General features: G+C 45.7%; 2 protein-coding genes across 2 annotated transcripts; both read right to left on the bottom strand.

The window, feature by feature from the left end:
* Window positions 1-4,018: 4,018 nt before the first annotated feature.
* On the bottom strand, window positions 4,019-13,469 carry LOC140207138 (uncharacterized). The gene is made up of 2 exons (XM_072275476.1): window positions 13,426-13,469; window positions 4,019-5,900 (listed from the first exon to the last, which is right to left on the bottom strand). The coding sequence occupies exon 2, from the start codon at window positions 5,497-5,499 to the stop codon at window positions 4,792-4,794; it is 708 nt and encodes a 235-aa protein (XP_072131577.1). The 5' UTR covers window positions 5,500-5,900; window positions 13,426-13,469; the 3' UTR covers window positions 4,019-4,791.
* Window positions 13,470-17,098: 3,629 nt separating this feature from the next.
* LOC140207732 (uncharacterized) lies at window positions 17,099-27,096 on the bottom strand. Its single transcript, XM_072276289.1, has 2 exons — window positions 27,041-27,096; window positions 17,099-20,349 (listed from the first exon to the last, which is right to left on the bottom strand). The coding sequence occupies exon 2, from the start codon at window positions 19,949-19,951 to the stop codon at window positions 18,998-19,000; it is 954 nt and encodes a 317-aa protein (XP_072132390.1). The 5' UTR covers window positions 19,952-20,349; window positions 27,041-27,096; the 3' UTR covers window positions 17,099-18,997.
* Window positions 27,097-27,898: the final 802 nt, after the last annotated feature.

Below are 27,898 nucleotides of genomic sequence, written 5' to 3'. Positions count from 1 at the left end.
AAACCTCTCGGGCTGAGGATCACCTTGCGGGTGATAGGGGGTGGTCCTGGATTTCTCAAACCCAAGCATACCCAGTAATTCATGGATAAGTCTGCTCTCGCAGTCCCGTGACTGATCACTATGGATCTACCGGGGGAGGCCATAATGAACAAAGTACTTCTCCCATAACAGTCTTCTGTGTCTGCAGGACTAGCTGGCGGAGTTTGGTGCAATGTGAGAAAAATGACCGGACAAACCAGTTGAATTTCCTGTTGATAGAACATATGGCTGGGAACCAGGGGCTTTTGGTGGGGAGTTGGAGGAGAGACCATGAGGAGAAACGGAATTCCGAGCCGACACTGTGGTCATGTACTGATGAATTAATCCAGAAAAGATTGGAAGACTTACAAGTTGGGGAAGATCAAGGAAGTGGTCTGACTAAGACGAACAGAAAACCGAGAGCCCAGAGAGGGGAGTTTGACTACACTCCACAGGAGATGAAGCAAAGGAGAACAGACCTCGGAAAAGATACTATCGACAGTTTAAATGAAGTGGAAAAACTGAAAGTTGACCAAAAAGAAGTCATCAGGAAGAAAAAAACCAGAGGCTGAACATCCTTTACCTGCTGCTTTTCAGGTCAGGGTGGAAGAAGCTGGTGGGGTGCGACAGGTCCCGGGTTCAAATCCCGGACGAGCCCCCAAATGTAGCCCCCATGGCCAGCCTCACGGTCGCTCAGCTCGCGGTCGTCTAGGGAAACAGCCCTCGGCCCTGCCAAACTGGGTAATTAGTTTGTGTGGATGCGGTGTGACGTACCCCACCCCGCCCAAATGACACAGTACACCAGATACGATTAAATGAATTACAGTTTTACAGATATTACTGGAACTATATAATTAATAATAGGGAATAAAATACAAAAGGAAAATAAAAGGCACCACACCTATCAAAGTTCAATCTCTTCGTGCACAAACAGTTGGACCTCAGGACCCTCCTTCTTCACCCTGCGTCTTCCCTCGGACCACCTCAACCTGCCGCCTGGGACCAACAACAATGGTCGACCAGACGCGCCACACGAGTCCGTCTCTGTCTCCTCGCCGAACACCCTGGACCTCGGACTCCTGCGTGGGGTCCGACCCTGTTAGCGGGCTCACAGCACCTTGTCCATCCTCTGTCTCTCTCTCCCACCTTCTCCCAAAAACCCACCCATCACAATAACTTACAGACACACAGAAAGAATAACATCTATCCCAATTGGTTTGTTCACCCTCTTATCTGTAACATAATCCAAACAAACTGCTAGCGGGAGGACTTTCTCAGCAGTTAACATAATAAACAAGCCATTTCAATTATAACATAACAAAGAAGAAACACCTTACACTTGGATCCAGTCCGGCAATGGTGTAATAAAGGAATTTGGCAACATTCACCGACCACGGGATGGTGAAGCTTCCGGAGATGGTGAGAAGTAAGATCACAGACCTCCTCCTGCTCCCCATCTCCGGGTCACTGCGGTTCTCCGCCTTGCTCTGACCCCTCAGCACCTTACGGACACGATTAGTCACCAAAATGTGTCTGACTGTCAGGGCGTTGAACGGGAGTAATGGTGTGAGGACGGTAGAAAGCCGGTCATATCCCACCCACCCGGTATTTCAATACAGTCCCAGGGTATATTGTCAACCACTTTCACAGGATGATATATAAAGAAGAAGGGCACATTATTAAAGCAGAGCAGAACGCCGGTTGTTGTCAGAACCACAGCCGTAGTTTTCCGGGTGCAATATTTTATTTTCCGCTTCTGGCAACAAATGGCGACAAACCGATCAAAAGTAAAAGTGACGGTGAACCAGACAGAAATTTCTGTGGCTGCCTGTACCAGGGCAGAGATCACACTGCACCCAGGGGTGATGTCCAGGAAAGTCTCGGGGAGGTAATAATAACTGAACGGCCACAATATCACCGCAAACACGATGGTCAGTAGATCCGCCGCTGCCGTAGCTGTCAGCAAAACAGAAAATCTGAAGCAGCACTTCAACACTACACATGCCGCCAGTTTCAATGCCAAATACCCTGCAAAATCAGATCAACACTAACAAAACATCACAAATATAATAACAGCATAAAGCACTCCATTTCTACCAGCTATAAGTCAACATCTGCACAAGAGAGCACAACAGCTGCATCATTGCATGTGTCATGGGATCTTGCCAAAGCTAAGAAGCCATTCGCTGATGCCGAGTTGATTGAAACGTGTGCAATTGATACAGTTGGCGAAGTTTTAACTCATGATGAGAAAACCAAACGGTTGTGGAGCTATTAAAGACGGTGCCATTGTCAGCTAACATGGCAACAAGAAGAGTAGAGGTTTTAGCCCAGGCCTGCAGCCTCGAGAGCCTAGACCCCAGCCTGCAGCCTCGGGACCCAAAACCCCGGCCTGCAGCCGCGAGAGCCCAGACCCTGGCCTGCAGCCTCGAGAGCGCAGACCCCGGCCTGCAGCCTTGAGAGCCCAGACCCCGGCCTGCAGCCTCCAGAGCCTAGAGCCCGGCCGGCAGCCTCGGGACCCAAGACCCCAGTCTGCAGCCTCGAGACCCAAGACCCCAGCCTGCAGCCTCGGAAGCCTAGACCCCAGTCTGCAGCCTCGAGACCTAAGACCCCGGCCTGCAGCCTCGGGAGCCCAGACACCGGCCCGCAGCCTCCAGAGCCCAGACCCCGGCCCGCAGCCTCCAGAGCCCAGACCCCAGACCCCAGCCTGTCTCAAAGTTCAAGAGCCAAGACCCCAGGCCCAAGCCTCAAGAGCAAAGACCCCAGCCACGTCCTGTCTGGTAGCCATGTCATGTCCTTGCCTGGTTCTGGGGTCCGAGCCCGAGGCAAGACCCAGGTTCTGTGTCCTTGTCCAGTCTCTGGCTCGGAGTCCAAGCCTTGTCTCCTAGTTCATAGTTTCTAGTCGTGGTCCCGCTCTCCCTAGCCCAGGCTACGAGTTCATAGTTCCTTGTCCGGTTTCCCTGTTTCTTGTCCAGGTCTCAGCCCAGGTCCTGCATCCTTGTCCTGTTCCTAGTACTTCAGTGTCTGTGTCTTGCATTTGGGTCCACTACCATCTCAATGTGACAGCTGACAGTTGCAAGAGCTACAGTCATAATTAAATGGTTGGTTTTGGACTTATTTTGTTTCAAGAGTGCATTTTTTTCTTGAGTGACCCACAACTCAGGCTTTCAGAATCCCAGGGCTATATTATTGCTACTAATAATAATAACAATTAATGATTAATGTTAATAGCAGCAGCAACATCTGCTCATAAAACAACTTACTGGTGCAATAAAAAAACCCTGGACGTTATGGCCCTTGGCTTGGCATGTTTGACATAATTTGGCCCTTGTGGAAAACTAATTGGGGAACCCTGGCTTAGATCACATGAATTTATCCCTCTCCGACATGTGTTATTCTCCCAGCTGGTCTGCATTGATTTATTTGTTACTTCCTCCACGTGGATATTAAAGTTTTCCATTTAGACTCTGTATTACATTTCCAAATTGCCTCTTCTGCTTTTATACATTTATTTACATCCTAAGTTCCCTGTATTGGGCAAATTTCATTTCTCAATTTTTTAATTTCAGCATGGCGACAGCCATCTGAACCGTTCCTCATCTTTGGGGTTATCCTGACATAACCGATACAAAGGGGTTCCGACACCCGGCTTATCCAATGTCTGTCCCAATCTTAAAGTGCCAACTCCTTAACTTATCTCTATGTACTAGCCCAGTGTCTTTGCTCTCCACACACACTTCAGGGTCCTGACCCTTGCATGGGGGACTTCCCGTCTTAACAACCAGTCTGAGGCCGGGTGGTTGAGACGGACACTGTAATTAACCTTATCTTCAGGGACTCGAACCCCACTATCAGAGGACTCTCACCTCCTTTTCCGAAAACTTGCAGCTCTGAGGACTCTAACCTCCGAACTCCGGGGGACTCGAACCTCCCTGAGACGAATCCGTCAGCGTACTAGTGCATAAGGTATCCCAGGGATTCCATCACTACAGAGCTCCATGGGACGAGGGGTCGACTGAGTGATAGGTTAATGAGAGAGATCAAGGTAAATCTTACCTTGTGGGCCCATCCGTCTCACGTCACCATCACAAAACTGATCACTTATTCATTCCACCTAGGAGCTCCGTTTATGTTATAATCCCATCCTCGTCGCCACATGTCATGTCGGTTTGTTTTCTTGAGATTCTTACACAGTTGATACAAATGCAATACGCCAACTTCTGTGGATAGCCACGATTCTTTATTTAAGCAAGTACAAGCTTTTTGGAGGATCGCTTAACAAACTTCGCAGTACTTGCAGAGCCCTGTCAAGCGATGCTCTTCGAACAGGGGAACAGTCCTCCCTTTTTATAGGGTTTTACACCACATGGGTCACGTATGCAAGATACAATTTTTAGCTACTCCCACAGTCACGTGCCTGGCAACACTAATAGTACGAGACAAAGATACTTCAGCACCTAAAGCAGAAGCAAAGGTCATCCACCCAAGTACAATGTGTGTGATTAGTATCAAAATTCTTGCATGTCATCAGCACAAATTACCCTTTAAAATCTCAATAGTACTTGACAAAGACCACGTAATCACCTGAGAGCATCTAATTTCCAACAAGTTAACAGGACAACTTATCCTTTAACATCTCATCTGTTGGGTGGAAGAGTGAGGGAATCCTTTCCCACAGTCTGACAGGTGAACGGCTTATCTGTAGTGTGAACTCGCTGGTGTCTCTGTCGGTCAGATGACCGAGCGAATCCCTTCCCAGTCTCAACAGATGAATTACTTCTCCCCAGTGTGAACTGACTGGTGTGCCAAGAGAGAGGATGACCGAGTGAATCCCTTTCCACAGTCTGAGCAGGTGAACGGCTTCTCCCCAGTGTGAACTCGCTGGTGACTCTGTAGGTGGGATGATTGAGTGAATCCCTTCCCACAATCTGAGCAGGTGAACGGCCTCTCTCCAGTCTGAACTCGCTGATGTACCTTCAGTTTAGATGACGATGTGAATCCCTTCCCACAGTCTAGGCACGTGAATGGCTTCTCCCCAGTGTGAACTCGCTGGTGTCTCTGTAGGTTGGATGACCGAGTGAATGTCTCCGCACAGTTTGAGCAGGTGAATGGCCTCTCCCCAGTGTGAACTCGCTGGTGCACCATTAGGGTGGATGACTGAGTAAATCCCTTCCCACACACTGAGCAGGTGAATGGCCTCTCCCCAGTGTGAACTGACTGGTGTGCCAGTAGGGTGGATGACTGAGTGAATCCCTTCCCGCAGTCTAAGCAGGTGAATGGCCTCTCTCCAGTGTGAATTCGCTGGTGCAGCATTAGGGTGGATGACTGAGTGAATCCCTTCCCACACAATAAGCACGTGAACGGCCGCTCCCCGGTGTGAACTCGCTGATGTACCTTCAGTTTAGCTGACCGAGTGAATCGCTTCCCACACAATGAGCAGGTGAACGGCCTCTCCCCAGTGTGAACTCGCTGGTGAGCCATTATGTCAGATGACCGAGTGAATCCTTCCCCACAAATTCAGCAGATGACCAGCCTCTGCCCAGTGTGAACCGACTGGTGTGTCCACAGGTGGGAAGACCGACTGAATCACTTCTCACACACAGATGAACAGCCTTGCCCAGTGTGAACTTGCTGATGTACCTTCAGTTCAAATGATCGAGTCAATCCAACCCACTGTCTGAGCAGACGAATGGGATCTCTCCTGTGTAAAATGACAGGTGTGCCAGTCGGTCAGATGATCGAGTGAATCCCTCCCCACGGTCTGAGCAGGAAGGATGATCGAGTGAATCCCTTGCTCCACTTCTTAAATATCTGCACAGAGACAGCAAAACTGGCGTGTTGTGTTTGAGATTCCCAGAGACAAATTCCTTGTCATTTTTAACCTGTAAAAAGATTTACAAAATCCATCAATGGGTGAATGACAACATTTCAGATGAGATCACTTGATTTGCCAAGCTGTGATCTGACATCACTCTGTTACAGTGAAGTTCAACCAAAGTTGGAGAGAGAAATCATCTTCTAACTGGGCACAGTGCTGGTATCTGGGATGACCAACAAACTCTCTGATGCTTTTTCTGTCTCTATAAGAATGGGGCATTTCTGCTGTCTCCAATCTGTGACCTGGCTCAGTTTGACTCTCTCCATTGGTATTATTCCCTCTTCCCACTGAGCTGCATGGGTGCCTGGGCCCAGTAACTGAAACACTCTCACACAAATAGCCTTTGTTGACATGCAGCTGGGATTTTCTTTTATGTACTGTTAATTTAAAGTGCCACAGTTTTAACGTCATGTAAATATCTCCTACTGAGATGTATGGTTGGTCTGCACGGCTGTTAAATGGAATTACAGTGAATATCAGCACAAACACGAGGAATTCTCCTGACGAAGGGTCTCGGCCTGAAACGTCGACTGTACCTCTTCCTAGAGATGCTGCCTGGCCTGCTGTGTTCACCAGCAACTTTGAGAGTGAATATCAGTATTATTTAAGATTCTTCTCACAGTCATAGAAAAGAACAACACAGAAACATGTCTGGCCCATCTAGCTGGTGTCGAGCTATTCAAACTTTCTACTCCCATACCCCTACCATCCAGGTACCGATACGAAGCTCTGAAATGTTGAAATTGAGCTTGCAGGCACCGGGTGTGCTGGCTGCTCATTCCACACCCGGATGACCGTCTGTGTGAAGAAGTTTCCCCTCTTGTTCCCCCTAACGTTTCACCTTTCACCCTTAACCCATGGCCTCTGGTTGTAGTCCCACCCAATCTCAGTGGTAAAAGCCAGCTTGCATTTACCCTATCTATACCCCTCATAACTGTTGTATACCTCCATCGAATCTCCCCTTAATCTTCTACATTCCAAGGAATAAAGCCCTGACATGTTCAATCTTTCCTTATAACCCAAGTCCTCCAGACCTGGCAACATCCTTTTTAATTTTTTCTGAATTTTTTCAACCCCTTTTGCATCTTTCCTGCAGGTTGGTGACCAAAACTGCAACAATACTCCAACGTGCCAAAATCTTTCTTTCCGTCCCTATCTAACTGTGACACCACTTTCAGTGAATTATCGACCTGTATTCCCAGATCCCTTCCTTCTACAGCACTCCTCACTGCCCGACCAGTCACTGTGTAAGATCAAGGTCGTACCAAAGTGCAACACCTCGCAATTGTCTGCATTAAATTCCATTCTCCATTTCTCAAACCATCTTTCCAGCTGGTCCAGATCGCACTGCAAGCCATGATAGTCTTCCTCACTGTCCACGACACCACCAATCTTGGTGTCAGCCACAAATTTGCTGATCCAGTTAACCACACTATCATCCAGATTACTGATATAGATGACAAACAACAACAGATCCAGCACTGATCCCTGTGACACACCACTAGTCACAGGGTTCCAGTCAGAGAGGCAACCATCTGCTACCACAGTCTGGCTTCTCCCAAAGACAGTGTCTCATCCAATTTACTATCTCATCTTGAATGCTGAGTGACTGAACCTTCTTGACCAACCTCCCATATGAGACTTTGTCAAGTGCTTTGCTAAAGTCCATGTAGACAACATCCACCACATTACTTTCATCCACTTTCCTGACAACTTCCTTGAGAGACTCGATAAGGTTGGCTGGACATGACCTACTGTGCACAAAGCTATGCTGCCTATCCTTAATCAGTCCACATCTATCCAAATACTTATATATCCGGTTCCTGCACATATGTTCCAATAACTTTCCCACTACTGATGTCAGGCTCACCAGTGTGTAACTTCCTAGTTTATTTTTAGAGCATTTCTTGAACAGCGGAACAAAATTGGTTGCCCTCCAATCCGCCAGTACCTCTCCTGTCACTAAGGATGATTTAAATATCTGTGAATGGGCCCCGACAATTTCTGCACTTGTCTTCCAGTAGGTCCCAGGGAACAAATTCTCAGGCCCTGAGAATCCATGCTAATTTGCCTTCAGACAGCAAACACCTCCACCTCTGTAATCTGTACAGGGTCCACAAAGGGTCCTGCTTTGCCTCACTTCTAATGACTGTGTCCCTCTCTGGAGTAAATACAGTAAAATCTCCCCCATATATTTTGTGTCCTCGTATGGATTACCATTCTGATCTTCCAGAGGATTAATTTTTCCCTTGCAATCTTTTTGCTGTTAACATATCTGCAGAATCCCTGAGGATTCTCCTTCACCTTGTCAGCTGGGGCAACCTCATGGCTTCTTTTATTTCTTTCATAAGTGTTCACTTGAATTTCCTGTACTTCAGAAGTACCCCATTTGTTCCTATCTGCCTGTACCTGGTATGCACCTCCTTTTTATTGATCTGGGAGATGACGGCCAAAGGGGTGATAGAGCTGCATGGTGGGAGGTGGGGGTAAGGGGGTTAAACTGAAGTTGCAGGGGGAATGGGAGCCTGGATAACAGAACAGATAGTGGAGGGGTTGTGGAGACAGACGTTGTTCAGCCCTCAGACAAAGTCAGGAATGAAAAAGTTGAGCATGGTGCAGTGAATATGCTGAGCCCTGTATATTTCAATACAGGGAGCAGCGCAGGAAAGGCGGATGTGTTCAGGGCATGGATCAACACCTCGAATTATGACACTAGGATCTGGCAACTGTGGACTGGGACAGGCTCCTTTATGGCAAAGGTGTGCTTGGTAAATTGAGACCTTTAAAGCAAAATTTTGAGAGTACAAAGCGGGTATGTGTTTGTCAGAATAAAAGGTAAAGATACAAATTGTAGGGAACCTTGGATTTCAAGAGATATTGAGACCCTGGTGAAGCACAAAATGGAGTTGCAGAACAGGGATAGGCAGGTAGCTTCTTATGGAGTGTAAGAAATGCAAGAGAACACATGAGAAATAAATCAAGATGGTTAAAAGAAGGCATGAGGTTGCCCTCGCAGAGAAGATGAAGCATTATCCTAATGGACAGATTAAGAGCAAAAGGATTGCAAGGGGCAAAGTTGGTCCTCTAGAAGACCAGAATTGCAATTCATGTGTGGAAACAAAGCAGATCGGGAAGATCTTAATTTTTTTTTCATCTCTATTTACTCAGGAGATGGACAGGGTCCATGGAAGTGTTAGAAAGCGGCATTAAAATCGTGGACCCTGTGCAGATTAAAGAAGAGGAGATGTTTGCTATCCTGAGACAGATTAGGGTAGATAAATCTCCAGGACATGACAGGGTGCTCCCTCAGACGCTACGGGAGGTAAGTGCAGAAGTTGTTGGGTCCCTAGCGGAGATAAATAAGTCATCCTTAGCGACAGGGGGAGGTACCAGAGGATTGAAAAGAACAGTCGATGTTGTTCTGCTGTTTAACGGAGAACATAGAAACCTACAGCACATTACAGGCCCTTCGGCCCAGTGTTGTGCCAATCATGATACCTCCTCCAGAAACTGCCTAGAATTTCCCCTCGAACATAGCCCTCTAATTTCCTAAGCTCCATGTACCTATCTAAGAGGCTCTTAAAAGACCCTATTATATCCGCTTCCACCACCACTGCTGGCAGTGCGATCCACACACAAGGTATTCTGTCAAAAACTTACCCCTGACTTCCCCTTGGTACCTATTTTCAAGCACCTGTGTCCCCTCGTGTTAGCCATTTCAGCTCTGGGAAAAAACCTCTGGCTATCCACATGATCAATGCCCCTCATCTTATACACCTAAAATAGGCTCTAAACATAAACAAGGAAATCATACATTGCTTTGAAGATTTGTTCGAAGTATACACAATTATGAGGGTATAGATAGGGTAAATGCAAGCAGCTTTTTCCAATGAGGTTGGGTGGGACTATAAGCAAAGGTCATGGGTAAGTGCCTCCCACATTTAACGAAAATTTAATGGGAACCTGTGGAAAACCTCTTCACTGAAATGGTTGAGAGAGTGTGGAATGAGATGCCAGCACAAGTGGTTCATGCCAGCTCGATTTCACCATTAAAGAGAAGTTTGGATAGGTACCTGGATGGTAGGGGTATAGAGGGCTTTGGTCCTGGTGCAGGTCTTTGCATTTGTCAGCTTAAAAGGTTTTTCAGCATTTACTAGATGGGCCTAATGACATGTTTCTGTACCAAACTTCTTCCTGTTTCTATTGTAGAAAAGCTGGCCAAATTTCATTGGTAGGGAAAACTGTTGGGAATGACAAAGGAGCAGCAATGGCTGGAGTTTCTGGGAGCAATTCGGGAGCTGAGTGATCGATACATCCCAAAGTGGAAGCATCGGAAAGGCAGGAGGACACAACCGTGGCTGAAATGAGAAACCATAGCCAACATAAAAGCCAAAGAGAAGGCAAATTATAGCATAAAAACTATTGGAAAGCTTTTAGAAACCAACAGAAGACAACAAAAAAAAAAAGAAAACGGATGAGCTCAGGCGTGGAATTATGATATTGTAGTCATTAATGAGTCTTGGTTGCACCCAGCAGCGTGAGGCACTTAGAGGAACAAGATATCCGGGGCCTCAATATCTCTGGAAAAGCAAGGTTCCCTGCACCAGTTACTTTTCAACTTCTATTTTGACAGGCACATACAAACTCTACACCCTCAAAAATTAACTTCTGAAGGCCTCCCACTTACCAAGTACTCCTTTGCCAGAAAACAGCCTGTCCCAATCCACTGTTGTTAGATCCTTCCTGATACCATCAACATTGACCTTTCTCCAATTTAGAATCTCAAACCATGGTCCAGATCTTTCTTTTCCCATATCTATATGGAATCTCAGGCTTTGTGATCACCAGATGCAAAGTGTTCCCATACACTAATTTCTGTCACTAGCCCTGGATCATTTCCTAACAGCTTATTGCACACGTCCATGTCAGGAATTCCATTAACTGAGGGCACATTTGACAAACTCTACCCCATCTAGTCCTTTTACAGTATGGGAGTCTCCCAGTCAATATATGGAAAGTTAACAAACTTTGTTTCTTGGCATAGTCTGTGATCTCTCTGTAAATGTGTTCCTCTCAATCCCTCAGACTGTTGGGTGCAACTAACTCCCAGTAATGGTACCAATATCACCATTCAATGCACTGAGCTCATCTGGCTTTCCTATGATGCTTCTTGCATTTGATTTACACAGCTCAGCACATTCACCGCACCATGTTCAACCTTTTGATTGCTGACTTTGTCTGAAGTCTGAACAACACCTGACTGGTGTCAAGCAAACAACCACTTCCTCAATGTCACAGAGTAAAAGGAGCTGGTTGCAGATTACAAAAGGAATGGAGACAGGCTAACCCTCATTGACATTGATGCATCTGGGGATGAGAGGGTAAACAGCTTTGAGTTCCTCAGCATCCACATCACCAAGGATCTCACGTGGTCTGTACATACTCTCTCTGTGGTGAAAAAAGCACAACAGTACCTCTTTCACCTCAGATGGTTGAAGAAGTGTGGAATGTGCCCCCAAATCCTAAGAACTTTCAACAGGGACACAATTGAGAGCATCCTGACTGGCTGCATCACTGCCTGGTATGGGAACTGTACTTCCCACAATCGCAGGACTCTGCAGAGAGTGGTGCGGACAGCCGAGCGCATCTGTAGATGTGAATTTTCCACTATTCAGGACATTTAGAATGACAGGTGTGTAAAAAGGGCCTGAAGGATCACTGAAGACCCGAGTCACCCCAGCCACAAACTGTTCCAGCTTCTACCATCTGGGAAACGGGACCACAGCATGAAAGCCAGGATCAACAGGCTCTGGGGCAGCTCCTTCCACCAGGTCATCAGACTGATATATTCATGCTGATACAATTGTATTTCTATATTATACTGACTGTCCTGTTTTAAATACTATTTACTATAAATTACTATAAATTGCACATTGAGATGAGACGGAACATAAAGATTTCTACTCCACATGTATATGAAGGATGTAAGTAATAAAGTTAATTCAATTCAATGACTCCACTATCTGTTCTGGCATTCTGGCTCCCATCCGCCCTGCAACTTTAGTTTAACATCCACTAGCACTAGCAAGCATGACCACTAGGTTATTAGTCCCCCTTCTAGTTCTGTTCCCCTAACTGACGAATCCCCTATCAGCCCTTTGACTATCCTGTGCCAGCTAATTCCCTGCCAACAGTTTCTAACGTGGTCTAACTGTTGTTGTGGGGGTTGGCCACAAGAGTACTCAGCAATGGCTATTTAACCTCATTCCCCTTCCTGACCATCACCCAGTTTCCTGTGCCCTGCATCTTGGGTGTAACTCACCTCTCTTCATGTCATATCTATCAACCCCTCTGACTCCCGAATGATCCGGAATTCATCCATTTCCAGCTCCAACTCCCTAATGTGCAGATTCACAGGGAGTCAGGTATGTGAGGGTATCAGGGACACTGGAGGTCTCCCCTCCTTCCCACCAATGTCCCCTCTAATTTGTAATGACCAGTGTGTGCAAAAATCTTGTGCTGCACAATTCTTGCCCAGTGACAACAACATGTGTAAACTGAATTTTATATGGAGAGGTATTCATTTCAACAGCGAGCAAATCACTGGAGATAAGAACTTTGATCTCCTCTGGGTTCGATCACGTTCATCTGCACTCTCACACAACCTATGTAGCAGGCCTATAGCAGGTAATGAAGGATTTTCTACCAGAGCTTTTGCACACCGCCTATATGTGATTTTCTTGCTAAATGATGCTTTAAAAAGTCAGATTTCCAAATATCACTCCACTTCCTCCCACTTGTAAATTCTCCAGCAACTTTTGCATTGTCACAATACACACAGGTAACACCAGTTTCTGTATTGTACATAAATATTTCCCCTGAACCCTCCCCCAGGTGACTGACGGTGGTGAACTCATTGATGGCAATGCCAATGAATAAGAAGGGAAGGGCAGTCGTCTGTCTCATTGGAGTCTGGCAGATTTGTGATGTGAAAGCTTCTTGTTGCCCAGGGCAAAGGTGTTTGATATCATTATGTACCCAGAGAGAATGGGTCAAAACATGTCCTCGCGGGTAGAAAGGTCCAGAACAAGAGGAGGTAGAACAAGCAACACACACAAAATGCTGGAGGAACTCAGCAGGCCAGGCAGCATCTATGAAAAATATACTAATGCTGAGTTCCTCCAGCAATTTCTGCGTGTTGCTTGGATTTCTGCAGATTTTCTCTTGTTTGTCATTGGAATTAGAACAAAGGTGATTTTCTCAACTGCTGATGTAAAAGATTTTGTTCCCTTTCTCCGAGTTTCCAATCCTTGCATTTAGACAGCTGGAGCTCAGCTCTGTCTGAGAGATCCATCGGTTCCCAATCCCTCATCAGCCGGAAGCTCCCCGGGGCCCGTGTACGGATGCTGGGGCTGAGAGAGAGGGAAGAGAGCAGGACTGTCCCGGGATTGTGGGCCACGGCGCCCGCAGGTCACAACAATTGTCCCTCAGTCGGTGTTGAAAATTATCACCCCGAGATACTCGCTTACCTGCGTCCGATCCTGCAGCCGTGATCCTGAGGGTATTGTGTACTGCGCGCATGCGTGATATTGCAAATCTAATCAACCTTTACGCCTGCGCATTTGAGCGGTGCTTCAGCGCCGGCGGAATTTTTAGCGCAGGTCTATCTGCGTAAACAAGGTGCCATTAATAGTTTCTGCAACCACCGGTTCCATGTCCATACCTCAGTTTTTTTTGTGTATATAGAAACCTCAGCAGCTGTTTTAGCGCAGAAAGCGGCTGCCATAAACAATACACACAATATCAAACTGTATGTACAATCCTCTTACAAAGGCAGATATAAAACACAGCTGCAGTTGCTGGAAATACAGAGACGCACACACACAAAACGCAGGAAGAGCTCTGCAGTTCAGACAGTAACTAAGCAGAGTATACAGTCTAGGCATGCTGAAGGGGCTCGGCCTAAAGGTTGTCTACATATTCCTCTCCACATTTGCTGCCTGATCTGCTGATTTCCTCCAGTGTTTTGCATTTTTTTCAATCAGTTTCCAAATGTTTCTGATCTTTCATTTGTAGGAACATCCTGCGGGCCTGATTCCTCTTCCTCCTCCTCCTCGTAAACTCTCGACCCCATATCTCTCTGGAGCCCCAAAGCCCTGACTCAGGCTGGTAATTCTTTGGTTTCTGACTCTGCTCCATCGAAGAGTCACTCACTGGTCTGCTGTCAGACTTTAGAGGCACATTGCAACAACCCAGCTGTCTGAAGCACAGTCCTTTGAAATGAGTGAAAATGACACAAAACGTTCAAAAGAGCAGGGAAGAAGGAATTTAACCACCTTATTCCTGAGCCCTGGGGAATGTCAAAACCACAGTGAGCTCATCGTCATATTCAAGCTAGAGAAAATCATGCAGGAAATCCATACAGGTGATGATGAGAGATATTGGTCGTGGAATAGCCAGAGGCTTTTTCCCCACAACTGAAATGGCTAACACAAGGGGGCATAGCGTTAAGGTGTTTGGAAGTAGTTGCAAGAGAGTTGTCAAAGGTAATGCTTTTACATAAACAGTGGTGGGTGTATGCAATGCACGGCCAGTGGCGGTGGTGGAGGTGGATACAACTGAGTCTTTTAAGAGCTTAGATAGGTACATGGAGCTTAGAAAAATAGAGGGCCATCTGTGAGGGTAATTCTAGGCGGTTTCCAGAGCAGGTTATATGGTGTGGCACAACATTGTGGGCTGAACAGCCTGTAATGTGCTGCAAATTTCTATGATTCTATAAAATTAAAGGGAAATCTCTTCTCCCACGGAGTGGTGCCTAGTTGCAACTTGTCATCACAGGGAGGGAGAGAGAGAGGAACGTCAGAGATGGATTTTAAAATATGGAACAGAAACATGGGCAGGGACCAGATGGACTGAGTGGCCTCTCTAGTGTACATTGTGAGTGTGGTAGAGAGAGTAAGTACTTGTGACACGGGATTTGACACAGAACTGATTTATCTTTCACAGATCCACAATATTAAACACCAGTCTAGTTTAAGGCTAACATCAGCAGAACAGGCTCCTCCAATGCTCAGTGACCAGGGTTCAGTCCTGGGTGCGATGAACAGCCGCAAGAACTGCAGAATCTGACAGCAAGAGTCCCTCATGAACCTGATCGAGTTAGATAGGTTATTACAGAGTAAGGGAATCAAGGGTTATGGGGAAAAGGCAAGTAGATGGAGCAACTTGCTGGATGATCTTGCATCCAGCATCATTTTTCAGTGGTCCGATATCCACTTTCACCTCTCTTTTACGCTGTATGTAACTGAAAAAACATTTGGTATCCTCTTTAATATTACTGGCTCGCTCACCTATGTGTTCCATCTTTTCCTTCTTAATTATTTTAGTTGCATCCTGTTGGTTTTTATAAGCTTCCCAATCTTGGAGGAGGAGAAGATGGCAGCACTCCGGTGAATGATATCTGTAATCTGTCAAATAGGGTGCCGTGCACAATTCTGATTTGATGGAGACAGACGTGAGAGAACGGAGGAACATCTGGAGAAACTTCTGAGATGCCTTTTTTGCTGCCACTGTTACTGTGTGGTCCTGAATCTCCGGAGGGGAAGGCCTGGAGTCCTCGGCTTTGCTTGCTGCTCGGCGGCCGGGATGGGGTCGAGGTGCTCGGCAGAGATGGTGCTCGATGCTCGGTGTCGAAGGGCTCGTTGGAGGCTCGAATTTTTTGGACGGACTCAGAGTCGGCTGGGGTCGGATGCTTCCAATGCATCAACAGTTGTCGGTGCCTGGAGGTTTATGACAGAGAGGGTTCCTCACTTCTGCCGCCTGCTATCAGGACTATTGGGAGTCGATGGGAACTTTGCATCTGTTTTTTTTTACCATTCCCATGGTCTGTTCGTTATCAAATTATGGTATTGCTTTGCACTGCTGTAACTGTATGTTATAATTATGTGGTCTTGTCAGTGTTAATCTTTGGTTTGTCCTGTTTTTTTTGTGGTATCACTCCGGAGGAACATTGTATCATTTCTTAATGCATGGATGCAGTTCTAAATAACAATAAATGAGGACTGAGCGTCCTCATAATCTAATCTAATCCTCTAACTTCCTAGTAATTTTTGCTCTATGCCCTCTCTTTGATCTTTATGTTGCCTTTGATTTCTTTTATCAGCCACAGTTTTGTCACCTTACCTTTAGAATACTACTTCCACTTTGTGATTTATATATCCTGTGCCTTCCGAAATCCTTCCAGAAATTCCAGCCATCGCTGCTCTGTTTTCATCCCTGCCCATGTTCTTTTCAAATTAAATTTTGACCAATTCTTCTCTCTTGCTCTCAAATTCTCTTTATTCCACATCTAACTTCAGCCTCTCCTCTAATGTCCGGGTGAATTGGATTATATTAAGATCACTTGCCCCTAAGGGATATTCGATCTTAAGTGACCTAGTTAATTCCGGTTCATTACAACACCCAGTCCAGAATAGGTGATCCCCAAGTGGGCTCAACCATGAGCTGCTCTAAAAAAAACTTCTTGTAGGCATTCTCGGAATTCCTCCTCGAGACCAACACCATCCTAATTCTCCTAATCACCTGCATGACAATCCCCCATGACTATTGGAACACTGCCCTTTTGGCACGCACTTTCTATCTCCCATTGTAATTTGTGGACCACATACTCACTACTGTTTGGGGGTCTCTATACAATTCCCATCAGGGATTTTTTTTATTTTTACATTTGCTCTTCCTTAATTGTACCCACAGAGATTCTACACCTTCCAGCCCTTTGCCACCCCTTTCTAATGATTTTATTTAATATTTTACCAACAGAGCCACGCAACCCAACTACCGGCTTGTTATTTCAAGAAACATACAAGTATCTGGGAAACAAGAGGACCTGCAGATACTAGAAATCCAGAGAACTACACACAAAGTGCTGGAGGAGCTCAGCATGTCAGGCAGCATCTATGCATGGGAATCAACATTTCGGGCCAAGACCCTTCTTTGGGACTCCTGATACCCACATATCTGGAAAATCAACAAGCAAATACAATAGAAAGTAGTGCAAAATCGAGAAAACCTTTGACAAAATTTAGTTCAAGGCTGAAAAAAAACCTGCCAAACAGAGCTGAATAGTTGACAAATACAACAAAAGCAATAAACAGTTTCACCAATACCGACATTGACTTTTTTAATGAAAATATCTTGGTCCCATTTCAATCAGTAAAATTTACAAAGATAAATAAGAACTGAAATGACAACTTTAGAAAAGACTATTTAAACTCAACCCACTTAGATTAACACTACCTTGGACAGAAGGAGGAAGAGAAAAAACACACATGAAAACAAAAATCACACAACAGTCAGATAAAACTTCTAGGTATATATTTCCATCAAAAATGAAAAGGATTCAGCACTCCATGTGTGTATATGCAATCGTGATAAGAAATTCAGACCAGAAAATTTTAATGAGAGACCAACTCAGGCAAATGAATCATCACTATGGAAGAAAACATTAACCAGTGGAATGAGTATGACCCTCCATGGGGGACATCCCAATGATCTGAGCAGACGAGACGGTGACAAGGAAGCATCGAGCACCTGACTGAGAGTTGGAGACCTCTTCCCAGAAACAGAGGGGGTCCTTGCAGAAATACAGGACAAGGTGGTTAATAAAAGGAAGAAAAATTGAAAATACATGAAATACAAACAAGCAAGAGAGTAAGTGCAGAAAATGCTAAGAGAAACCAGACACAATCCAACACATTCCAGGATCCTGCAGCAGTTTAACTCAATCTGATTACTTACAAAGGTACAATCAAGTGGCAAATATCACTCACCAAATTCTTGCTTTAAAGTACCTACTCATGAATGCCCTTCATCACTTCATAAAGGCACCATAAATTCAAGCCTGATCCAGTTTTACAGTCAAAATCTTACAAATTATATGATAATCAACACATTATTTCAGATAGGACAATCCATAATAACCATCCAGATATAATATGACAGGATAAACAAGCAGGAACAACTCGCTCAATAGATAAAACCATTCCCAACACACACATGTTCCTTGACCAGTGGAGCACCTCACCACAGGTATTATTTGTGTCATCCGTCAGACAAACAAAAGATTTTCTCTGTCAATCAGCTTCCAAATGTTGCTACTCTGTCATTCGTTGCCATGCTCCGCTGCTGATTCCCTTCTCCTCATCATACGTTCTTACCCCGACCATTGTCCAGACCCCCAGACTCTGCCCTGTGCAGACCTGCCTCTGGTTTCTGATCCTGCTCCGTTGAATGTCCAACTGATGGTTTCCCATTCTACTTTCAGTCTTTATAGGACAGTGGTGTTTTCTAACAACCCTTTAGAAGCAGGAAAAATGACCCATAATGTGGAAATGAGTCGTAATTAAGGAGGTTAACTACCAGTGTTATTCTTCCTCAGTCCAGAGATTTCAGCGGGAAGAACATCTCAGACAGAACTGCAGTCAGCTCCACTTCTTCAGTCTGCAGAAAATTCAAGGGAAACCTCTTCACCCACAGAGTGGTGACTGTTTGGAACTCATCACCACAGGGAGAGAGAGATGAACAACAGGGCAGGATTTAAAAGGACTGTCGTGGAACAGAATCACTGGCAGGGTCCAGCCGGCCTGAGTTGACTCTCTACTGTACACCAGGTATGTTATAAATTTACTAAGTACCGGAGACAGAGTTCAAAATAGAACTGATTTATTTGTCTCAGATCCGGATTATTAAACTCCAGTCCCATTAAAGGTGAATGTGCAGCAGAAGAAACTCCTCCCATGCCCAGTGACCAGGGTGCAGAACTGGGTGTGGTGAGCAGCAGCAATAATTGTAGAGTTCAGCATGGACAGTCACTCTCGAAATTGCATTCAGCAACGGTGATGGACAAATATCCAGCAAGCAGCTTTTTGAAACTTTCTCCCCATTGTGAACCCAGTAATGTGTCACAAGGTTAGATGACTGAGTGAATCCCTTCCCACATTCACAGCAGGTGAACCACCTCTCCCCAGTGTGAACTGAATGATGCACATTTGGTGAAGATGGCTGAGAGAATCTCCTCCCAAAGTCTGAGCCGGTGATTGGCCTCTACCCAGGGTGAACTCGCTGGTGTCTCAGTAGATGAGATGATCGAGTGAATCTCTTCCCACATTCACAGCAGGTGAACGGCCTCTCCCCGGTGTGAACTCGCTGGTGTATCTGTAGATCAGATGGCCGTGCGAATTCCTTCTCACATTCACAGCAGGTGAACGGCCTCTCCCCAGTGTGAACTCGCTGGTGTGCCAGTAATTTGGATGACCGAGTGAATCCCTTCCCACATTCACAGCAGGTGAATGGCCACTCCCCGGTGTGAACTGACTGGTGTGCCAGTAGTTTGGAAGACTGATTGAATCCTTTCCCACATTCTGAGCAGGAGAACCGCCACTCCCCAGTGTGAAGTGACTGGTGTGCCAATAGGGTGGATGATTCAGTGAATCCCTTTCCACAGTCTGAGCAGGTGAACGGCTTCTCCCCAGTGTGAACTCGCTGGTGTCTCTGTAGGGTAGATGACTGATAGAATCCCTTCCCACAGTCTGAGCAGGTGAATGGTCTCTCCCCAGTGTGAACTCGCTGGTGTATCTGTAGGTTGGATGATCGAGTGAATCCCTTCCCACAGTCTGAGCAGGTGAACGGCTTCTCCCCAGTGTGAACTCGCTGATGACTCTGTAGGTGGGATGACCGAGAGAATCTCTTCCCACAGACTGAGCAGGTGAACGGCCTCTCCCCAGTGTGAACTCGCTGGTGTCTCTGTAGGGTGGAAGAGTGAGGGAATCTCTTCCCACAATCTGAGCAGGTGAAATCCCTCTCTGCAGTGTGAACTGACTGATGTATCAGTAGCTGAGATGACTGAGTGAATCCCTTCCCACAGTCTGAGCAGGTGAATGGCCTCTCTCCAGTGTGAACTCGCTGATGTACCTTCAACTTAGATGATTTATTGAATCCTTTCCCACAGTCCGAGCAGGTGAATGGCCCCTCCCCGGTGTGGACTCGCTTGTGAGCCATTAGGTCAGATGACGGAGTGAATCCTTCCCCACAAATTCAGCAGATGAACAGCCTCTGCCCGGTGTGAACTGACTGGTGTGTCCACAGGTGGGAAGACTGACTGAATCCCTTCTCACACACAGAACAGATGAATGGCCTTGTCCCAGAGTGAACCTGCTGATGTACCTTCAGTTCAAATGATCGAGTCAATCCAACCCACTGTCTGAGCAGATGAATGGGATCTCTCCTGTGTAAAATGACAGGTGTGCCAGTCGGTCAGATGATCGAGTGAATCCCTCCCCACGGTCTGAGCAGGAAGGATGATCGAGTGAATCCCTTGCTCCACTTAAATATCTGCACAGAGACAGCAAAACTGGAGTGCTGCGTTCGAGATTCCCACATTCCGTGTCATGTCTAACCTGTAAAAAGATTTACAAAATCCATCAATGGGTGAAGGAAAACATTTCAGATGAGATCACTTGATTTGCCAAGGAATGATCTGACATCACACTGTTACAGTGAGGTTCAACCCAAGTTGGAGAGAGAAATCATCTTCTAACTGGGCACAGTGCTGGTATCTCAAATGACCATCAAACTCTCTGATGCTCTTCCTGTCTCTTTAAGTATGGGGCATTTCCGCCATCTCCAATCTGTGACCTGGCTCAGTTTGACTCTCTCCATTGGTATTATTCCCTCTTCCCACTGAGCTGCATGGGTGCCTGGCTCCACAGTAACTGAAACACTCTCACACAAATAGCCTTTGTTGACGTGCAGCTGAGATTTTCTTTTATGTACTGTTAATTTAAAGTGCCGCAGTTTTAACGCCATATAAATATCTCCTACTCAGATGTATGGTTGGTCTGCACAGCCGTTAAAAGGAATTAGAGTGAATATTGGTATAATTTAAGGTTCTTGTCACAGTCATAGAAAAGTACAACACAGAAACAGGCCCTTTGGCCCATCTAGTTTGTGCTGAACTATTTAAACTTTCTACACCCATACCCCTACCATCCAGGTACCTATACAAACCTCTTAAGTGTTGAAATTGAGCTTGCATGCACCACTTGTGCTGGCTGCTCATTCCACACCTGGTTAACCGTCTGTGTGAAGATGTTTCCCCTCTTGTTCCCCTTAACGTTTCACCTTTCACCCTTAACCCATGGCCTCTGGTTGTAGTCCCACTCAATCTCAGTGGTAAAAGCCAGCTTGCATTTACCCCATCCATACCCCTCATAATTGTGTTATAACTCCATCAAATCTCCCCTCAATCTTCTACGTTCCAAGTAATAAAGTCCTGACATGTTCAATCTTTCTTTATGACCCAAGTTCTCCAGACCTGGCAACATCCTTGTGAGTTTTCTCTGAACTCTTTCAACCTCTTTTACATCTTTCCTGCAGGTTGGTGACCAAACTGCACACAATACTCCAAATTAGGCCTCACCAATGTCTTGTACAACATCAACATAACATCCATCTCCTATACTCAATACTTTGGTTTTAAAGGGCAATATGCCAAAATCATTCTTTCCATTCCTATTGAACTGTGACACCACTTTCAGTGAATTATAGACCTGTATTCCCAGATCCCTTTCTTCAACAACACATCTCAGTGCCCTACCAGTCACTGTGTAAGACCTACCCTGGTAGGTCCTACCAAAGCGCAACACCTCACACTTGTCTGCATGAACTTCCATTTTCCATTTCTCTACCCATTTTTCCAGCGGGTTCAGATCGCATTGCAAGCCATGATAGTATTCCTCGCACTACACCCCTAGTCTTGGTTTCATCCACAAATTTGCTGATCCAGCTAACCATGTTATCATCCAGATTACTGATATAGATAACAAACAACAACAGATCCAGCACTGATCCCTGTGGCACACCACTAGTCACAGGTCTCCAGTCAGAGAGGCAACCATCTGCTACCACAGTCTGGCTTCTCCCGAAGACAGGGTCTCATCCAATTTACTATCTCATCTTGAATGCTGAGTGACTGAACCTTCTTGACCAACCTCCCATATGAGATTTTGTCAAGTGCCTTGCTAAAGTCCATGTAGACACCATCCACTCTCTTGCCTTCATCCACTTTCCTGATAACTTCCTCGAGAGACTCTATTAGATTGGTTAGACATGAACTACCATGCACAAAGCCATGCTGTCTATCCTTAATCAGTCGACATCTATCCAAATACTTATATATCCGGTTCCTGCATATATGTTCCAATAACTTTCACACTACTGATGTCAAGCTCACCAACAAAGAATTTCCTCGTTTATTTTCAGAGCCTTTCTTGAACAGCGGAACAACATTGGCTGTCCTCTAATCCTCCAGTACCTCACCTGTCACTGAGAATGTTCTAAATATCTGTGCTTGGGCTCCAAAAATTTCTGCACTTGTCTTCCGCAGGGTCCCAGGGAATAACTTGTCAGGTGCTGGGGATTTATCCATGGTAATTTGCCTTGAGACAGCAAACACCTCCACCTCTGTAATCTGTACAGGGTCCATGAAGTTGATGCTGCTTTGCCTCACTTCTATAGACTCTGTATCCATCTCCTGAGTAAATACGGCTGCGAAAAAAAATCTCCCCCATCTATTTTGTCTCCTCATATGGGTTACCATTTTGATCTTCCAGAGGATTAATTTTGTCCCTTGCAACCTTTTTGCTCTTAACATATCTGCAGAGTCCCTGAGGATTCTCCTTCACCTTGTCTGCTGGGGCAACCTCATGCCTTCTTTTATTTCTTTCATAAGTGTTCACTTGAATTTCCTGTATTTCTATTTGTTCCTATCTGCATGTACCTGGTATGCACCTCCTTTTTATTGATCTGGGAGATGAAAGCCAAAGGGGTGATAGAGCTGCATGGTGGGAGGTGGGGGTGGGGGGGGGGGGGGTTAAACTAAAGTTACAGGGGGAATGGGAGCCTGAATGACAGAACAGATAGTGGAGGGGTTGTGGAGACAGATGTTGTTCAGTCCTCAGACAAAGTCAGGAATGAAAAAGGTGAGCATGGTGCAGTGAATATGCTCAATCCTGTATATTTCAATACAGGGAGCAGCGTAGGAAAGGCCGATGTGTTCAGGGCATGGATCAACACCTGGAATTATGACACTAGGATCTGGCAACTGTGGACTGGGACAGGCTGCTTTATGGCAAAGGTGTGCTTGGTAAATGGGAGGCCTTCAAAGCGAAATTTTGAGAGTACAATGCGGGTATGTGCTTGTCAGAATAAAACGTAAAGTTAGAAACTGTATCTCTTGGTTTTCAAGGGGTATTGAGACCCTGGTGAAGCACAAAATGGAGTTCCATAACAGGGATAAGCAGGTAGATTCTTATGGAGTATAAGAAATGCAAGAGAACAAGTAAGATATAAATTAGGATGGCTAAAAGAAGGCATGTGATTGCCCTCACAGAAAAGATGAAGGATAACCCTCAGGGATTCTACAGATAAATTGAGAGCAAAAGGATTAGAAGTAACAAAGTTGGTCCTCTGGAAGACCGGAATGGCAATCCACGTGTGGAAGCAAAGCAGGTGGGGGAGATCTTAAACATTTTTTTTCTTCTCTGTTTACTTAGGAGATGGACACAGGGTCTATGGGAGTGTGGAAGAGCGGTGTTAAAATCGTGGACCCTGCACAGATTAAAGAAGAGGAGATGCTTGCTATGCTGAGGCAGATTAGGGTGGATAAATCTCCAGGGCATGACAAGGACCTAGGACCCTACCGGAGGCAAGTGTAGAAATTGACAGGGCCCGAGAAGAAATAATTAAATCATCCTTAGTGATGAGGGAGTTATCAGAGGATTGTAGGAGAGCCAAAGTGATTTCGCTGTTCAACATAGAACATAGAAATCTACAGCATATTCCAGGCCATTCAGCCCAAAATGTTATGCCGACCATGTAACTTACTCTAGAAACTGCCTAGACTTTCCCTAGTGCATAGCTCTCTATTTTTCTAAGCTCCATGTACCTATCTAAGAGACTGTTAAAAGACCCTATTGTATCTGCCTCGACCACCACCGCTGGCAGTGAATTCCACGCACCCATCACTCTCTGTGTAATAAAACATACCCATGACATCCCCTCGGTACCTATTTCCAAGCACCTTAAATCCATGCCCTCTGCTGTTAGCCATTTCAGCCCTGGGAGAAAAACCTCTGGCTATCCACACGATCAATGCCCCTCATCATCTTATACACCTGAAAAAGGCTCTAGGCATAACTAAGGAAATTATACATTGCTTTGAGGATGTTTTGGAAGTATATAAAATTAGGAAGGTGTCGATAGGGTACAAGCAAGCAGCTTTTTCCACTGATGTTGGGTGGGATGACAACCAGAGGTCAGGGGTAAGTGGCCCATCTAACGAAAATTTAATGGGAACATGTGGAAAACCTCTTCCCTGAATTGAATGTGAGAGTATGGAATGAGATGCCAGCACAAGTGGTGCACGTGAGCTCGATTTCAGCGTTTAAGAGAAGTTTGGATAGGTACCTGGATGGTAGGGTATGGACGGCTATGGTCCCAGTGCAGCTCATTGCATCAGACAGCTTAAATGTTTTCAGCATTGTCTAGACGGGACAAATGGCCTGTTTCTGTACTGAACTTCCCCATGATTCTTTGACAGAGAAGCTGGCCAAACTTGATTGGAAGGGGAAACTGGTATTAATTCATGCTGATACAACTGCATTTCCATGTTATATTGACTGTCCTATCTACAAACGACTTAGTATAAATTACTACAAATTGCACACTGCACATTCAGATGGAGACAAAACATAAAGATTTTACTCCTCAGGTATATGAAAGATATAAATAATAAAGTCAATTCGATTCACCCTCTCCACTCTCTGTTCTGTCATTCTGGCTCCCATTCCCCATGCAAGTTTAGTTCAAACAGCCACCCACCACTGCCCCCCCCCCCCCCCCCCACAAACACTAGCAAAAGCAAGCCTTACCACTAGGATATTAGTCATAGTCATAGTCATACTTTATTGATCCCGGGGTAAATTGGTTTTTGTTACAGTTGCACCATAAATAATTAAATAGTAATAGAACCATAAATAGTTAAATAGTAATATGTAAACTATGTCAGGAAATAAGTCCAGGACCAGCCTATTGGCTCAGGGTGTCTGACCCTCCAAGGGAGGAGTTGAAAAGTTTGATGGCCACAGTTAGGAATGACTTCCTATGATGCTCTGTGCTGCATCTCGGTGGAATAAGTCTCTGGCTGAATGTACTCCTGTGCCCACCCAGTACATTATGTAGTGGATGGGGGACATTGACCAAGATGGCATGCAACTTAGACAGCATCCTCTTTTCAGACACCACCGTGAGAGAGTCCAGTTCCATCCCCACAACATCACTGGCCTTACGAATGAGTTTGTTGATTCTGCTGGTGGCTGCTACCCTCAGCCTGCTGCCCCAGCACACAACAGCAAACATGATAGCACTGGCCACCACAGACTCGTAGAACATCCTCAGCATCGTCCGGCGGATGTTAAAGGGCCTCAGTCTCCTCAGGAAATAGAGACGGCTCTGACCCTTCTTGTAGACAGCCTCAGTGTTCTTTGACCAGTCCAGTTTATTGTCAAATCGTACCCCCAGGTATTTGTAATCCTCCACCATGTCCACACTGACCCCCTGGATGGAAACAGGAGTCATCCGTACCTTAGCTCTCCTCAGGTCTACCACCAGCTCCTTAGTCTTTTTCACATTATACTATCATTTTCCACTATCAGCCCTTTGAATTCCCTCTGCCAGGTAGTGCCCCCCGACAGTTTCTAAAGTGGTCCACCTGTTGTTGTGCGGGACAGCAACAAGAGTACTCTGCAATGGCTATTTAACCTCATTCCCGTTCCTGACTCTCACCCAGTTTCCTGTGTCCTGCACCTTGGGTGTAACTCACCTCTCTTCATGTCATATCTATCACCCCCTTCAACTCCCAAATGATCTGGAGTTCATCCATTTCGAGTTCCAACTCCCTAACGTGCAGGGTTACAAGCTGCAGCTGGATGCACATCTTGTAGGTGAGGGCATCAGGGACACTGGAGGTCTCCCCACCTTCCCACCAATGTCCCCTCAAATTTGTAATGACTGGTGTGCTGAAAAATCTTGTGCTGTGCAATTTTTACCCAGTGATAGCAACATGTGCACACTGAATTTTAAATAGAGGGGTATTTATTTTAACAGCTAGCAAATCACTGTCAATAAGAACTTAGATCTCCTCTGGGTTTGATCAAGTTCATTTGCACTCTCACACAACCTATGCAGCAGGCTTGTAGAGGGTGATGAAGGATTTTCTCACCAGACCTTTTGCACACCACACATATCTGATTTGCTTGCTAAATGATGTTTTCAAAAGTCAGATTTCCAAATATCACTCCAGTTCCACCCACTTGCAAATTCGCCAGCAACTTTTGCATTCCCACAATACACACAGATAATACCAGTTTCTGTATTGTACATAAATATTTCCCCTGAACCCTTCCCCAAGTGACTGACGGCCAATGAATATGAAGGGAAGGGCAGTAGTCTGTCTCATTGGAGTCTGGCACATCAGTGATGTGAAAGCTACTTGTTGCCCAGGCTAAAGGTGTGATATCATTATGTACCCAGAGAGAATGGGTCAAAGCATGTTCTCACGGGTAGAAAGGTCCAGAACAAGAGGAGGTAGAACAAGCAACACACACAAAATGCTGGAGAACTCAGCAGGCCAGGCAGCATTCAGGGAAAAGAATACTAATGCTGAATTCCTCCAGCATTTTGTGTGTGCTGCTTGGATTTTCAATATCTGCAGATTTTCTCGTTTGTGATTGGGGGCAGAACAAAGGTGATTTTCTTAACTGGTGATGTAAAAGATTTTGTTCCCTTTCTCCGAGTTCCCAATCCTTGCATTTAGACAGCTGGAGCTCAGCTCTGTCTGAGAGATCCATCGGTTCCCATTCCCTCATCAGCCGGAAGCTCCCCGGGGCCCGTGCACGGATCGTGGGGCTGACAAAGAGGGAAGAGAACAGGACTGTCCCGGGATTACGGGCCACGGTGTCCGGAGCTCACAGCAATTCTCCCAAATTCGGTGTTGAAAATCCCCACCCGGAGCCAGGGAATATCTCTTACCCGCAGCTGATTTCGCGAGAGGCCTTTTATATACTGCGCGCATGCGCGATATTCGGGAACAGCCGCAACCCTGACGCCTGCGCATTCGATCGGTGCTGCAGCGAACGCGGCTATGAGTATGGGAGCAGGCAAAATAGATAGGGTAGATTTTACATAGCATTTTTGCATCTGTATTTACTCAGGAGACAGATACCCATTCAAACTTCTCATCAATGGTGGAATCGAGCTCACATGCATCACTTGTGCTGACATCTCATTCCACATAAAGCAAAGTATGACTATGAACCTTGTTACAATTGCAGATATATAGCACAAGAGATTCTGCAGTTTCTGGAAATGTGGACTGCACACAAAATGCTGGAAAAACTGCAGTTCAGGCAGCAACTAAGCAGAGGGGTACACAGTCTAGGCATGCTGAAGGGGCTCGGGCTAAACATTGTCTATTTATTCCTCTCCACATTTGCGGCCTGATCTGTTGGTTTCCTCCAGTATTTTGCACAAGTTAACCACCTTTTTTTCCAATCAAACAGTTACAGAATGTTTCTGATCTTTCATTTGAGCCACATCCTGCTGGTCTGATTCCTCTTCCTCCTCTTCCTTGTAAATTCTAGTTCCCATCTCTTTCTGGAGCCCCAAAGCCCTGATTCAGGCTGGTAACTCTTTGGTTTCTGACTCTACAGCATTGAAGATTCACTTGCTCGTCTGCTGTCAGACTTTAGAGACGCATTGCAGCTGCCTGAGGCACAGTCCTTTGAATGAGTGAAAATGACACAAAACATTGAAAAGAGCAGGGAAGAAGGAGCTTAACCACCTTAGACCAGAGCCCTGAAGAACATTAAAAACCACAGTGAACTCATC

The sequence above is a fragment of the Mobula birostris genome, chromosome 13 (genome assembly GCF_030028105.1).
Source record: "Mobula birostris isolate sMobBir1 chromosome 13, sMobBir1.hap1, whole genome shotgun sequence".
Lineage (NCBI taxonomy): Eukaryota > Metazoa > Chordata > Chondrichthyes > Myliobatiformes > Myliobatidae > Mobula > Mobula birostris.
The sequence above is the reverse complement of the archived record's forward strand: the minus strand, read 5'-3'. Positions and strand labels throughout refer to the sequence as shown.

Coding starts and splice junctions, on each gene's coding strand:
- LOC140207732 (XM_072276289.1), bottom strand. CDS start 19,951: ATGGCTCACAAGCGAGTCCACACCGGGGAGGGGCCATTCACCTGCTCG.
- LOC140207138 (XM_072275476.1), bottom strand. CDS start 5,499: ATGGCTCACCAGCGAGTTCACACTGGGGAGAGGCCGTTCACCTGCTCA.